The sequence below is a fragment of the Carlito syrichta genome, unplaced genomic scaffold (genome assembly GCF_000164805.1).
Source record: "Carlito syrichta isolate Samal-C Ts95f unplaced genomic scaffold, Tarsius_syrichta-2.0.1 Scaffold288977, whole genome shotgun sequence".
In the NCBI taxonomy this organism is placed as follows: Eukaryota; Metazoa; Chordata; class Mammalia; order Primates; family Tarsiidae; genus Carlito; species Carlito syrichta.
Window position 1 is genome coordinate 379,028 of NW_007233073.1, and position 17,028 is coordinate 396,055.

At 36.1% G+C, this 17,028-nt stretch overlaps 1 protein-coding gene across 1 annotated transcript in view; it reads right to left on the minus strand.

Annotated features, from left to right (window-relative positions):
• MALRD1 (MAM and LDL receptor class A domain containing 1) overlaps positions 1-17,028 on the minus strand; it is a gene marked incomplete at both ends in the record, with an annotated part of 488,577 nt that overhangs the window by 369,648 nt on the left and 101,901 nt on the right. The window contains one exon of the mRNA XM_008054043.1: positions 1,901-2,057. Coding sequence (XP_008052234.1) covers positions 1,901-2,057 — 157 coding nt within the window. The remainder of the gene's footprint in view (positions 1-1,900; positions 2,058-17,028) is intronic.

The following is a 17,028-nucleotide window of genomic DNA, read 5'->3' on the forward strand; positions in this document are numbered from 1 at the left end:
TATTAGTTTAATATGTTTCCAATTTTTTAAATATTATTTTTTGAAATAACTTGTCTTCACCTAAAATGTTTTTGGAAAATGAATAGCAATAGCCAGGAAAATTACACAATAAAATAGTGATAAAATGAGGGAATGAAAAAGCACCTTCTATCAAAATTGGAAATAAACTATTGGGAATGAAGCAGTGAGGCAGTTGGACTGCAGTCAGCCTCTCTCTCTTTACTGGGAAAAAAAGAAGGCAAATATGCTAGAGACAGATTTGACAAACTAGTGGTATTTGAGAAGGGGAGAGTCCTTATCTATAGATTGCTTTTAGCCAGGTAGCCTTGGTCTAAAACTCTACATGGTATACAATTCTAGAATTTGCACATAAATTATGAAACTGAGTGTAGGCGGAAATGCTCCCAAATTGAGTTGACTTCATCTTTATAAGTGATGTGTCCATACATATTACTTATGAACCTTATATGTCGTTCTCTACCACGATATGTCCAATTAGGGAGGACAGACTTGGGAATCCGCATTAGTATTCCAGAACTACTCTACTATAGAGGTCTTGCCTGTGTGTACCTTAGGGGGGAAAAAAAGAAAAAAAAAAAAAAACACTTTCTGGAGAAGTAGTTGATTCCAGAGGAGAGGATAAAAATGAGTTTAGAGTTTGAAACATTTTGGCCATAAAGAAAGAAAATGCTCAAAGAATATTGGGGCTTGTTAGAGAGGTAGATATCAGTTTAAAGAGATTTATAACAAAATCTGAGACAATCTTGGAACCAAATAAATAATAATAATAATTTACTATAATACATTGAATAAAATAGAAACTCATGAGTCCACACTGATATAAAACAATAAATGGACAATAGAGAGATGAAAATAAACCAAACCCACAAATGTAGACAGACTAATGGAATTATAAATCACAATTAGACAGTCCACATCACAAAATTAATTCAGGTAGAAAATATTAACGGAGGCAAAACTAGTCGGCAAAATTGAGTTGAGGTCAAGATTTCACATAGCCTTAAAATATATCTTCACAAAATATTTACTGATAACTAAAGCAACAAAAAATAATAGGATTGATATATATCATTAACAAATGCAATACAATAAAAAACCCCAATATTGGTGATAATTACATGCAAAAAATGCTTAACACTGAACACATCCAAACTGAGAAACATTTTTCAAAATGACTTGACTCAAATTTTTTAATATATCAAGGTCATAAAAGTCTAGTGAAGATTAAGAAATCATTCCTGTTTGAAAGGCATTAGAAAGGAATAACTGGGTGTAATATGTGATCTTGTATTGAATTTTTTGCTCTTAAGGACATTATTAGGACAATTGGCACAAAAATGGAATCTCTGAGTGAAGGGTATGTTGGTGATATCGGTACTATTCTTGCAGAATTTTGTGAGTTTGAACCAATTTAATTCTTTTTTCTTCCATTATAAAGAAACAAATTGAAAAAGACTATTGCAGCACTCCTACCATCTAAGGCAGTAAGAATACACATCCAGATAGTACCAAAGTGTGGTGTGTGTGTGTGTGTGTGTGTGTGTGTGTGTGTGTGTGTGTGTGAATTTGGTTGTGATTTACTCAGAACATTGATACTTAAACCAACAGGATATATTTTTAAGTGCAAAATAGTATTACACAGGAGCTGTAACCTGAGAATAGAGATGACATTCATAAATTAAATAGAATAAAAAGTACCTATTAGTTATCCATGTTCAATTTTGCTAAAGCTTTTACTCAATTATACCATTATGAAACTAGTGAAGTGTTGGTAATTGTTCATTTTCATTTATTAACAGACTATATTTTAATGACATAAAATTATGCACAATGAAGTTTCATAGGAAAAATTCAGAAAATGTGATTTCCTGAGCAGTACCTGGAGAGAACCAACCGTAGCACCATTCATATGTGTCCAGAAAACCAAAGTACACTTTGGTCCTGTGAGTGAAATGACAGGAGTAAGGATGTCAGCGGTGTCACCAAATTTCCCATTAGAACTATCAGCATACAGGTACCAGCCATCTGTAGTATTTCTGGGGAAAGTGTTAATCAGATTAAAAAAGAAGAATATGATGAAACATAACATAGTTTGTCATTGACCATATTTTATTGCACCATGACATTTTCTAAAAGTATGATATTTTATATAATAATTAATGTCCATAACCTTCATTGGAAACAATTATTTTACAGTTTTGATTTTGAATCCACAGTCTCTGCAGTGATAGCAATTGAGACAATGTATATTATTATCACGGAAGCTGAAATTACCAGATCTTTAATAACTTGGTTGGCTTTTTTGTGCAATGATAACACCAATCCCCTAATCAGCTTTTTAGAGCTCATTTTCATGTGAGTCAAATGAGTCCCCAAAGTACTGAATGCCTTTAAAAGAAGCATAAAAAGAGTAAGAAAACATGAATAAGAAGGAAATAAAAATAGGAAACTGGTCTGGGGTTCAAATCATTGGTCTCAAAGGCTTTTAGTTCAAATTTATTATCTCTTTATTAATTTAGCTCAGTTTCACTTCAACATATTTCAATAAACTTGCAGATAAATTTTAAAAGTGTGTCTTTATTTTTTCTAAAATCAAATAAAAGAGAAAAAAATAATGAAACAATTATGGATCAATATATTCTTCCCATAAAAGACAAAGAATTTTTGTCCTAACACTACCAATTCAAAAGAGAAATAATATACCATTAAAGACATGCTAGATTATACAGAGATTTTTGAAGCATAAATAAAGCAGTGATTCTTTGCAGTTTGGGTATTCTGGCACTATTTTTTTTTTTTTTTTTTTTTTAATTAACTTGATTTCCTGTCAGTTTCTAACCTAAATACAGATGTGAGAAATCACAAAGTTTCAACTTGCTACTTATAAATATATTTTATTTTTTAAATCTCATTATTCTTTTGAGAAAAGAAATGTGAATTATTAATAGCAAGTAGGTGGAAAAAGAGACAGAAGTATTCATGCAGCCACCACACATTTATTGAGTGCTCAGTCTTTCCAGTTTTGCCAGTGGCTGTCCAAGGTCCTGGGAATATAATTGTCTGCAAAAGACATGGCAGGGTTTGGCCTCTGGCCTTGTCACTTACTAGATGACCAACTTTGGCCAGATTATCTAACTTCTCTAAACATATTACCTTTTCATTTTGTAAAACATGGTGGTTCTTTGTATAGTCTTGATAAGATTTAAAAATAGAATATGTGAAACAACTAACACAGTACCTGGCCCATTTAATGCATTAACCACATGGCAAATGTAATTTGTGGTTGTGTTTATATCATAAGTCGTTACTAATGAAATGAAAACGTTAGTGTCCTGCAAACCAAAGAGAATATAAGTTAAGATAATTTTTAAGAGGTGGAGTTGTAATATTAATTTTTCTGAATCGTATCTCAATGAAAAAGTATCTCCAGGTTTGCTTCTTGCATGCTTAATATCCTGGTATCTCAGGGACACCCAGGACAAAGATGTATATGTATATTTAGCATACAGAAACAATAATAAAAACATTTAATAAAAAAATACATACACATTTCCATATGTGCATAATTTATTTAATCTGCAAAACTTTATTTAAGCTACTGTCAGTATTATTTGAATTCTATTTTACTTTATAATGAAACTCTGTTGATGTACTGTACCTAGATTTCCTCAATGAAATTGGGTTCTACTTTTGAGATATAGTTTGAATTGTCTATTTCTCTCTAATTTTAATACCACCACCTAAGCCAAATTTTTATTTCTTCTTGACTAGAGTAATAAGCCTCCTAAATGGTCCTTCACTAGTGTTGATTCACTCTATTTAGTCTTCACATATCTCTTAAAATAATCTATTGTGACCATTTGTATACCTAACCCTGTATTGTACACCAAATCTTTTTTTTTTTTTTTTTGAGTTGGAGTCTCACTGTGTCGCCCAGACTGGAGTGCAGTGGCTGCACCCGGCCACCGCAGCCTCGCCTGCTGGGCTCCGGCGATCCTTCCGCCTCAGCCTTCCAAGCCGGAATTATAGGCATGTACTACCACACCCGGCTGATTTTTTGATTTATTGTAGAGATGAGGTCTTGCCGCCCAGGCGGGTCTCGAACCCGCGGGCTCAGGCAATTCACTCACCTCAGCCTCCCAAAGGCGCGGGATTACAGGCGGAGCCACCAAGCCCGGCTGCACATCTTTAAAATAAAATTGTTCTAAAAAATGAGAGTAGTATTATATTATGTCCCCAAATCCACTCCTTAAACCCTATAAGAGTCTTATTAATAGACTTAGGATACTAAAAAAGGGGTGGGGGGGATACAGAGAAGTGGATTTATAGATATAAGCATAGAGTTTACATATAGTCAGTGACTATATAGAGTGATTATAGTTTACCATAATCTATTGAATATTTGAAAATACCTAGAAGAGAATAATTTGAATGTTTCTAGCATTAAAAAAGACAAATACTTAAGGTGATAGACATCCCAAGTATACCAATCTTTGATCTCTACAAATTATAAGAATGTATTAAATTATCACATGTACCCCCAAACTACATATATCATGCATCAGTTAAAATTGATTTTAAATAAATAATGAGCAATATTTAATATCCCATACACATCTTTACATAACATGCCTCTGCCTCCCAGTGGGAATGAGAGTTGGGAAGAGATACACCCCATCAGCTCTCCTGAACCAGTACAGACTCCAGCACAATACCGTGTATGTGAATTGCGGGACTCAGTATTTTTAAATTTATCAGGTCTTCACAAATGGATTTAATTATTAATGAAACCTCAATACACTCCCAATAATTTTTTTTTTTTTGAAACTGGCAAACTAATCCTAAGTGTCATATATAAATGCAAAGAGCCAAGAATAGCCAATTTAATCATGAAGGAAACAAAACTGGAGGACTTAAACAGATATCAAGATTCGTTATAAAGGTATAGCAATCAAGTGCTATGGTCTAAATGTGTTTGTCCCTCACAAATTCATATGCTGAAATCAGAAACACCAAGGTGATAGTGTTAGTATGTAGGGTGTTTTGAGAGGTGATTAAGGCACATTAGTGGGATTAGTGCTCTTACAAAAGAAACCCCAGGGAAATAGCTACTCATTCCATCAAGGGAAGAAAGTAAAAGACACCATCTATAAAGCAGGAAATGGACCCTCCCCAAACAGCAAGTCTGCCAGCACCATGATATTGGACCTCTCAGCCTCCAGAAGTATGCAAAATAAATGTTTACTGTTTATAAGCCTTTTGGTTGATGGGTTTTTGTTGTTGTTCTTGCTGTTCTAGTAGCCTCATAAACTACAAAATTAAGACAGAGTGGTATAGAAGAAAAAAATAAATACTAGGCCACAGAACTAGAAGAAATAGTCCTAAAACAGATTCACATGTATTTGGACATTTGATTTCTGAAAAGTTTGGCTCATCAGAGCAGTGGCAGAAATGATAATCTTTTCGGTAAGTGAACTGAATAAATTACTGAGCCATGAGGGGGAAAAAATGAAATTTAACTGGTAACTTCACAGAACTCAAAACTAAAAAATTCCTGGTAGATTTTACTTGGAATGAAAGTCTGCAGAAGATATTAATACCTTCATACTGTGAGAGAAATAAAGTTTTTTATAAACAGTATATAAAAATCACTAACCATACAGGGAAATATTTTAAAAACTGGATTATATTCAAAATAATGATTTCTGTTTATCAATATGGTGCTGAAAAGACCAACCAGTGAATGGAACACATTTGTATCACATTTAATGAATGCAACATCTATTGACTGCCTACCATATACCACGTACTATACCAGATGTTCAACAGTATGTGTGTGTGTGTGTGTGTGTGTGTGTACGCAAATATATGTATATATGTATGTGTTGTTATACATACATATTTTGTATGAACTTATATACAAGGAAGAACTGCATAAAACATCTCAAAATGTTAACATGTTTATTGTTATATTTAGGGACCATGTCTATCTTGTTGTCTACACAATGCCTGGTATACAGTATGCCTTCAAAAAATATGTAAAATTAAAAAGTGAGTTTAAAATTGTCAAGCACATGTGTAAATATAAAAACCAAGAGAGTGACAGAAATTATAGATTCTGATGACATAATAAATAAAAAGTTAGTAATTATTACAGGTTGAGGCCAAAAAAGAAAAAAAAAGAGAGAAAGAAGAAGGAAAGACAGAACAAAGCTAATAGATCTAGAGACCATGGAACAGGAATTAAGTGACTAAAGGTCATAATCATAGCAATAATAAAAGTATCAAGTCAATAGTTCTTCAAATAGAGGTCCCAGAAGCCACACAATTGAAAATAAAAATTAATGCATAATTTCCCAATTCAATATAATCCTAAAAAATGCAGTCACAAGGACCAATATAAGATAAATTACAGAAATAATTCTCTAGCATTATATATCTCTGAACTATCTCTTCCACTTATAGGGAAAAGGGGAAAAAAGGGATGTCAGAAGATCAATTTGAAAAATCCAAACAACAAAACTGCATTTGTGTATTTGTATCAAACTGTGAACACAATACCAATGTAGCAGTAGATCAATTGGTCACTAGTCTTATAAGCATTAATTGAGGGCACATGATGTATGTTTGATTCCTAATGGAAAAATGAAGAATCGCACAAACACTTGCCTGTGTCTGGGATGAGATCATTCAAGCATGTACAAAAAAAAATCAGCTCCTCTCCTGGAATAAGCAGAGCCATAATGATCACAGCTAGGAGTGCTGTCACCCATAAAATATCAGCATCTCTCTACCAACCTTCAAATTATCTTTTCTCATACAGAGTAGGAAGTGGAATGTTTTATAGAAGCATGTCTTTTTCTAATAAAACAAATCATAAACCACATACTAGTAAACATTTTAAGAAAGTTGTATTAAACTTCCAGGTATCGCAAAAGTAAAGATCCAAGATGATGGTATACAAGTTGTTTAAAAAGTCATTATAAAAAGGTTTCTGATTTATAGTTCATACTATTTTAAAGAAAATCACCTAGGTGTCATAGGATAATCAGTTTTTAAAGTATTAAAATTACACAGATTAAATAACGAAAATACTGTTTTTTCCTTTGCTGAGAATCTCCTAGGCAGTTACCCCAATTCAATTAGTTAAAAAAAAAAAAAAAAACTTGCATGAACAAATCAAAATATTTGTTTGTAGGCCTACTTTTTAACCAGGATGTACACAGCAAGAGAGACATACTCCAGGCTCATTCTTTCGATTGAGATCTGCCCTTTGATTTACTGTGACACCATGGGCTGCTTTAGTATGCACGACAAGATATAATCTATGAAACATTGTCATGAACAATAGCTCTGTAAGTAGCGAAAATTACAAAGAATTTGCTATAGCCTGAATTTTGGGATCCACCCCCAACATTTATATGTTGAAATCCTAGTGCCCAAGATGATGTTATTAGGAGGTGAGGCCATTGAGAGAAAATTAGGTCATGAAGAATGAGAACAAAATCCTTAAATGTGAGAGTATGGCCCTTATAAAGAGACCCCAAGAACTAGCTGAGCTCTCCCACCATGTGAGGACACAGCTAGAAGGTGCTGCTTATGAACCAGAAAGCCCTCACCAGACACTGAATCTGTCAGCGCCTTGATCTTAGTCTCACCAGTCTTCAGAATTGTGAGAAATAAATATTTGCTGTTTATAAGTAACCCAGTTTATAGCATTGAGTTATAGCCACCCAAATGGACTAAGATAGTGTTCAGTATTGCCAGTCTTCTAATAGTTTCCATAGTGTTTGCTTAGTGTCTGTGGTAAACCACCCCTAGTTGTGAGGAACTGCTCCCCATCTAACGGAGTTGGCACTCCATTGTCTGTGATGAACAAAGTCCTTGACCCACCAAATGCTGGAGTAGGTGGGCTTCATAAACAAGCCAGACCAATCAGAGTTCTTGTGTGGGATTTTAGGATACAAATTAATGGAAAAAGGAATATTCCTTATTATACAATAAGGATAGAAACTCCTTACTGGCTGACTCCCCAGCGTTTGGAACTACCTATAGTGGACTCAAAAGTTTCACATGTGTGCTTTCAAGTATTCCAGAAGAGATAAAAAACAAACAACAAAAGACTTCCATTTGATTTTTTTTTTTGAGTTGGAGTCTCACTCTGTCACCCAGACTGGAGTGCAGTGGCTGCTCCCGGCCACCACAGCCTCGACCTGCGGGGCTTCAGCGATCCTTTCGCCTCAGCCTTCCAAGTAGCTGGAACTATAGGTGCACGCTACCACGCCGGCTAATTTTTGATTTATTGTAGAGATGAGGTCTCACCAAGTTGCCCAGGCGGGTCTCGAACCTGCAGGCTCAGGCAATCAACTCACCTCAGCCTCCCAAGGCGCGGGATTACAGGCTGAGCCACCGAGCCCGACTTCCATTTGATCTTATTGGTTCTTTCTAAAATATACATGCCTAGGAATCTTCAATATATCCTTCTTGACGCCAGGTGAGATCCTTGAACTAAACTGGATGGCAGTGCTCTGTAAGCAAATGAAACGCCTTGCTAGGATATAAGAGCATATCAATTTATACTAAGAAACAGTCCAGATCAGCTGAGATTTTTTATTTTTTCATCGCAAAGGCTTTCTTCGTAAAGAAAGCAGTGAGTTAATTTGCATTCTGGCAAAAGCTCCTTACCTGGTCATGTGCAGTACTTATAACCAGCAAGCAACAGACTGGCACTTCTTACTGAACTGCCCTATAACTGGGGTCAGAGAATTGATTTTTTCTGTAAGAGTTTAGATAGAAAATACTTTAGACCCTGAGGGCCATATGGTCTTTATTACAACAGTTCAACTCTACCTTTGCAGTATGAAAGCGGCCTCAGATAAGAAATGGTTATGGCCACGTTCCAATGAAACCATATTTACACAAACAGGCATCTGGCCAGTTTTTCCCCACAGGTCATCGTTTGCTCATCGCTGTTCTAGGAATAAAGTCTTAACTCATCAAGATCAGAGGAATAACTTTCTATACAACATCCCTCTTTAACTATTATATTTGACTTTGCTTAGATACCCAGATATGCACATTTCATGGGTTCATAATTACTATGTCTTGTGCTTTCTTTTATCTGTGCCGCCCTCATATTGGTCCTCCTTCTGAGCACACTTATAACCGCTACTATTGGTCCTCCCTCTGTAATCCTTTAATTCACCTTCCACAATATATTTCAAATATGTTTTTATCTCCAAGTCGTCTTAGATTACTAGGTTCATGTTTCTAGATTTCAGACTTCTTGATTCAAAAATGACTCCCTCCCCTAAGAATTCTATAGTGCCTTGTATGTCACTTAAATGCATTCATCATGACAAATGTTCATTCACTGACTACATCACTAGATGACCCCACGACATTATAAAAACAAGCCGGGCTCGGTGGCTCAGCCTGTAATCCCGCGCCTTTGGGAGGCTGAGGTGAGTGGATTGCCTGAGCCAGCGGGTTCGAGACCCGCCTGGGCAGCGAGACCTCATCTCTGCAATAAATCAAAAAATCAGCCGGGCGTGGTAGCGCGTGCCTGTGATTCCGGCTACTCGGAAGGCTGAGGCGGAAGGATTGCTGGAGCCCAGCAGGTCGAGGCTGCGGTGGCCAGGAGCAGCCACTGCACTCCAGTCTGGGTGACAACTCCAACTCAAAACAAAACAAAACAAAAATTATAAAAACAACAAGACACAAGTTTTAATTTATGCTATAGTATCTAGAATATCTTGAAAAGTGACTTAAACTCAAGTGTTAGTCAATAAATATTTGCTGAATCTGTTGTAAAATAAAAGTAGAAGAGAATTCTTGCTTTTCTATGTAAACATCTATGTAAAATTCTCCTTTATAAATCCAAGGCATTCTGATTTTGAAAACAGACTTACAATTTTAGCAGGGTGCTTTTCCTAGTCTCATCAAATAAAAATGAAGTAACAAACAACATTTCTTGAAATTTTATATAACCACCTGAGGGCTTTCCCAACTAAAAATTCAATAACAAAGGTACCAGAGCCAACTATTTTAATTAGAAGGACCCATAGTTCCTGTTTCAATATTGTATGATATTCACTGGAGAACACATAAATAAAAAGTCTAAGAAATTACATAATGTAATATGTATTTATTTATCTTCTAATTTCAAATAGAACTTTAAAAGTCTTACTAAAGAAATAAGAACTTTCTAAACCATTTTTAATTGATGAAGAATAGATGTACATAGTTTGGGGATACATTTAATATATTCATATAAATTGTAAAGATCAAACCAGTGTTCTTGGGATATCCATGACCTTAAGTGTTTATCTTTTGTTTGTAATAGAAACATTCATATTATTCTCTTCTAGCTATTTTGAGGGGAAAAAATAAGTCTCACTAAAGTAAGTGACATCAATTAAAATGTATAAGATAAATTTTAGGCCCCAAAATACTGGCATCTGGTTGTAAAAATAATTTTTAAAAAGAGGCATTTAGATCAGCCTTTAAATGTGGAACCTTTTAAGTTACAGAATATTAAATAATTGTTCATCATTTAATATAGCCAACAAGCCTGACAAGGTAGGAATACAATCATGCCTATTTCCTAGATGAGAGAACTAAAATTACATAATTTGTCAGTGTTCATTTCCATGGTGAGTGCTGAAGACAGGATTTGTGTTAGATTGGTCTGCTCACATTTTAGACTCTAAATCACATGTCCTCTAACTGTAGAACCTGAACTAGCAGTCATCACCAGGTAACTTATTGAAATGCCAATCCCTGGGCCCTATCTAAGACCTACTGAATCAGAAACTCTAGGGTTAGGGCTCAGCAATCTGTTTAACGAACTTTCCAGTTTATTTGGGTGCATGCTACATTTTGAAAATCACTGCTCCAAACCAGTATGCTAACAGTGGAACTAGTATTTATGGTTCCAAGTTGCTAAATCAAGATGCTAATCCAAACATGTAACTCCAAAAACAGATATTCAAGATTGATTCTCCCTAAAATGAACATTCTGGAGAAAACAAATACGATAGATTGAATAAGTGTTTGATGCTTGTTTTTACAACACCTCATTTTCTATTATAGATGGTGTAGGATAGAGATCCTAGGGTCTAGTAAATAAAAACAATTAAAAAATAGTAAGGTTATTAGCAAATAACAACAAATGGTTGGGAGAGAAGAGGATTGGATTTCTAAGTCAAATATATGTGGAAAACAGGAAATTGCAGCAATATACAACTCCAGAAACACCATTCACTCACATTCACACACACACACACACACACACACACACACACACACACACACACACACATACACACAGAGAGAGAATATGAGAATTAGATATGAATATCTAATGTTGTTGTATTGTTCATTATATTCTCTTTTGGATAATCATACACTCATTTATAAAATTTACAAATTTGCAAAGGTTTTGGGAAGTATTAGAAAAATTAATTTATTTTGTTTTCTTTTGTTTAATTCAGCACATCCTTAATGTATTTAACTTATTAACAATCTGTCTGGCACATGGTGAGTACTCAGTAAATAACTGTCAAGTGAGAAAATGAAAAACATGAATGGCTTCTTTTTGAGAATTACAAGGATAAATAATATATTTTAATAAAAATTATTGATCTATCTCTTAAAACATAGATTAGAATAAATTAAATCTTTGGCAATTTTTTAAAAATAAAAAAAAATAACTGTCATGATTATCAGGCATGATTTGCAACAAAGCCAGAATTTATTCCTATATTCTTGTGAACCAAAAATCTACTTGTCAAATTGTAGCTTCTGCTTAAAATATAAAAAGCTGAAAAGGGTACTGCTTCCAACCTAAACAAGAAAATACTTAATAACCTCCCAAATCACAATTACTCATAAATCCGTCAGAAATAAGCAACTAGCCAATAATCTAAGTAAAAAACTTATCCCTCCAAAGGAATATGGGATACAAGTCCTTGCTTACTAGAACAGACACCTAATTGTCACACAAGCTATTAAGACTTCCACCTAAATGTTAGTAAGGTATTAAAGACTAAACGTATATTTCACTGAGAACTCTTGAGAGACACAGCCACAGGGGGAACTTGCACTCACCTGAAGCTTCTTCTCTATGAATCTCACTGGGTATTTATAAGAACCATGGGGACAGGGCAAAAAATAAACAAATAAATTTTATGCTTTTCCGGGTGATACAAGCTGAAGGAAGTAAGCAGGGGCCACTCAAGGAAATTAGGCCCTGAGGAAACAAAAGCATAAGCCACTGGGAAAAGAACACACAATCTGTATCACTAAAGATCCAGTGCAGTTGGGGGAAGAAAAAAAACAGAACAAAACACTTCAACTGGTAGAAGGACAGGGAAACAACCTGGACCCAGAGGGTTCTCATCATTGTGAGAGAGGCAGAACTACGTAAAGAGTACCAGCTTATAACCCAGAGACATAATACCTGCTTCAAATAAGAGCTAAATTTAAAAAAGAGAAAAAGAGGGACCATAATCCTGCTTCCCATTACCAGGTGAGCAAGCACCGAGTAACAAATAGAAGTCCCATACACTGGGAGAAAACATAGAAACTCATAGACCTAACTCATAGGAAGTCCTTAAGGTGGGGTAGAACAGTAATATGAGTCACTGAGAGTAATATGTGAGTTCTGAGAAATTCAACTGGAGGAACTTGAAACCCGTGGCATGCTGAGGGGAACCACAGCAGCAACCAAACCTCAACTGTTGTACTCCTGCCTAGATGAACATAATCACTCATATCAAAGAGCTGGCTAAAGAATAGGCACTTCCATTTCCCAGTATAAATACTACGTATCTCAAACTCTACTGTTCTACACAAGATGCCTGCCTTTCAGACAAAAATTACAAAATGCAAGAAAAAGAAACACACATACAAAGAGTCAAGAGATAAAGCAATTTTAATAAAAATCCTATAAATTTGTTGCCTCAGCATCTATTTTGAGCATAGGTTTATCTTTCTCATACCAGAAGCAGGGTTTAGTCACCCTTCACACAATTCCCAGTTCTCCACCTCCTCCTAGTTCCTCAGGTATCTTCCTGATACAATCACCTTCTGGTTATGATCTCTCTATGAGGGAGTTAGATACAACCTATTTGATTTGCCCCACTGATCCCCACAGCCCTTACCGACTGCTCAAACATGCCACAATGACCACCTCTCAGTCACAGTGTGACTCCATAGAACTCATGATGGCTTGCTATAAAACCTACCAATTAGAGATCCCTATGGGAAAACTGCTTGGCTATCACCTTGAACCCCAACAAATACATAGTCACCCAGGATCATCTCTCTCTCTCTCTCTCTCTCTCTCTCTTTCTTTCTCTCTCTCTCTCTTCTCTCCCTCCAGCTCCGCCTCTCCCTCTCACTTTTTTTCCACTGGTTGAGAGAGGATGTCCTGAACAGTTCTCTCCTTCCTGATGGCCCTAAGAGACATGCCATCCTCTTCTCTCCAGGATCTCTATGTATTAAACGACTTCTGCTATTTTGTGTGTTTTGTTGAGCTGCTTTCATGCTGTCTCATCTGACCTACACATCTGAATCTAATATCATTCCTGGTCAAGGCTCTTCTAGAGCATGGCTAAACTAGACACAGGTCAGGCAAGAGCCACAAGGGGATCTACCAGTATAAACAAGTTTCCTGTGAGGAGGACACCTGATTATGGGTTTGATACTTAGGCATTAGGTCACCCTCCAGTTTAAAGAAGTATCCTGAGAAAGCTACATTGTAAACAGAAACAATCACATCCACTAGGGTCTCTTCAAGGCAGGGCTGGAGTTTATAGCCACTGTCTGAGAGAGACCACATAATCAAATTACAGAAAAATACAACAGCGATGAACAGAACCCGAACTATAGACAGCTCATATGTTGAAACTCTCGAAGAGAAAATTTAGAATAGCTCTAATTAATTTGAAAAGACTCTAATGCAAAAGGTGGAAATGTATAAACAAATGGATAATTTGTGCTAAGAGACAAAAACTGTGAGAGAGGTCAATGGATATGTTAGAAATATATATGGTAACAGAAATGAAGAATGCTTTAGAAATTTCATTAGTGTTCCTAATATAATCAAATAATGAGTCCATGAATTTGAAGACAGGTTAATGATAATTACTCAAACTGAAACATGAAAAGAAAAAAGTGAAGTGAACAAACAAAAAACAAAACAGACAGAAAGGGAAAAAATATTTGACAACTGTATATCTGAAAAAGGCCTAACATCTAGGATCTACAAGGAACTCAAACACGCTGGAAAGAAAAAAAAACAGCCCCATTAATAAGTGGGCAAAAAACATGAATAAACACTTCTCAGAAGAAGCTATACGGGCAGCAACAGACACATGAAAAAATGCTCAGCCTCACTCAGAGAAATGCTCAGAGAAATGCAAATCAAAACCACAATGAGATACCAACAAACCCTAGTAAGAATGGCCATCATTGATAAAACAAACAAACAGATGCTGGTGAGGATGGGGAGAAAAAGGAACGCTTCTACACTGCTGGTGGAAATGCAAACTAGTGCAACCTCTTTGGAAGACAGTGTGGCGATTTCTGAAAGAACTAGAAATTGACCTTCCATATGACCCAGCAATTCCCCAATTGAGAATATACCCAGAGAAACTCAAATCATTCTACAAAAAAGATACCTGCACACGTATGTTTGTTGCAGCCCTATTCACAATAGTAAAAACATGGAATCAACCATGTTGCCCATCGAAGCTGGACTGGATAAAAAAAGATGTGGTATCTATACACAGTGGAATATTACGCAGTCATAAAGAAGGACAGACATATGGACTTCTCAGTAACACGGATGGATTTAGAGTCGATCATACTCAGTGATCTATCACAGAAACAACGAACAGAGTACCATATGTTCTCACTCATAAGCGGACCTTGAACAATTATAATACTATAAGAAAGGGACTGGCAGTAGTGGGAAACTGTCAGGGGAGGGAGGGTGGGATTGACAGTTAAGGGAAACTGCTAGGGGAGGGAAGGGCACACCTCATCAACAAGGGTACCTGTATAATCAACGTTTATATACCTAACCCTGAATTGTACCCCACATCTTAATAATTAAAAAACAGAAAAAAGTGAAGTGAACAAACAAAAAACAGAACAGACTATTCAAGAACTGTGGGACAATATCAAGCAGCTTAACTTAAGTGTAATTGAAATTTTAGAAGAAGTAAAAGAGGGAGATAATGGGAAACATTTTTTATTTTTTTTTTGAGTTGGAGTCTCACTCTGTCACCTAGACTGGAGTGCAGTGGCCGCTTCCGGCCACCGCAGCCTCGACCTGCTGGGCTCTGGCGATCCTTCCACCTCAGCCTTCCAGGGAAACATTTTTAAAGAGATAATGGTCTAGGAGTCTTCCTAGGCTGAAAAAAAATATACAATAAGCCACACATTCAAGAATCTCAGAGAAAACCAAGCAGGACATTCAATATGACAGGCACATGATATCCAAAGTGAAGGAAGGTCATGTTGAGCCTATCTAGCTATCATCTAGGAATTTCAACATTGAGTCACAGAATCAGGACTGCATTATGTAAAGATAAAATAAGCATGTGCTTAGGGCATTCGAAAAACAGTAGTACTAAATTTGATTTAACCCTACTGCCCATTGAAAGTTGACTGGATAAAGACGATGTGGTACATATACATGACGGAATATTATGCAGCCATAAAGGAGGACAAAATCATGGACTTCTCAGCAATTGAATGGAAGTGGAGGCAATCATTCTTAGTGATCTATCACAGAAACAAAGAACCGAATACCACATATTCTCACTAATAAGTGAGACTTGAACATTAATCACAATAACACAAGGTTGGGATCAGCAGTTGCAGAACACTGACAGATGAGGGAGAAAGAGGGGGCATGTAATAACCCAAAGGGTACCTGATTTTATTTTTTTAATTTTTTAATTTTTTTTTTTTTGAGTTGGAGTCTTGCTCTGTCACCCAGACTGGAGTGCAGTGGCCGCTCCCGCCCACCGCAGCCTCGACCTGCCGGGCTCCGGCGATCCTTCCGCCTCAGCCTTCCGAGTAGCTGGAACTACAGGCGCATGCTACCACGCCCGGCTAGTTTTTTGATTTATTGTAGAGATGAGGTCTCACCGAGTTGCCCAGGCGGGTCTCGAACCCGCAGGCTCAGGCAATCCACTCACCTCAGCCACCCAAAGGCGCTGGATTACAGGCTAAGCCACCGAGCCTGGCTAGGGGTAACTGATCTTAAACCAGGGGAACTTAAGACCAGTTGGAGGCCCAGACTTCACATACATTACTTATGTATCTAATCCTGACTTGTACTCCACATCTTTATAATAAAACAAAGTAAAAAAAAAAAATCATGTTGCCTTCCCTTTTAAAATAACCCTGAAAATAGTCTTCATAAGAATAAATCAAAACTTAATGAAACTATCTTCCCTTCACTTATATAAGAATTTACTTTAATATTTTTAGTTTAAGTATTTTAAATTGCACCATTATCTTTTTTAAGTCTTTAAACACATGTTTTGTCTTAACCTTATTCCAGTGGCTACAAGTGTAACAAAATAAGGGATTGGCCCTACCTTCTAGGAGATGGTAGATTTACATTTTTAGAGAAGAAATAAACATATTTAAAAATTTTCAATAATATGCTAGCTCAGAGGTTGAAAAACCTGCTGTAAAGAACCAACAAATAAATATTTCACACTTTGCAGGACATGTGGTTTTTGCCTCAACTACTTAACTCTGTTTTTGTAGTGTATTGTCTATGTAGTAACCATAGATAATACATTAAAAAATGAACATTAACTTCATATGAAAATAAATATGTTTCAATAAAATGGTATTTCCAAAAACAGGCAATGGCCACAGTTCACTGGTTACAGCTGTATTACATTAACAATTGCTGTGATAATTATCTGCACGTAGAGACACCAAGGAGGACATAATCAAATGCATTCTTGATGT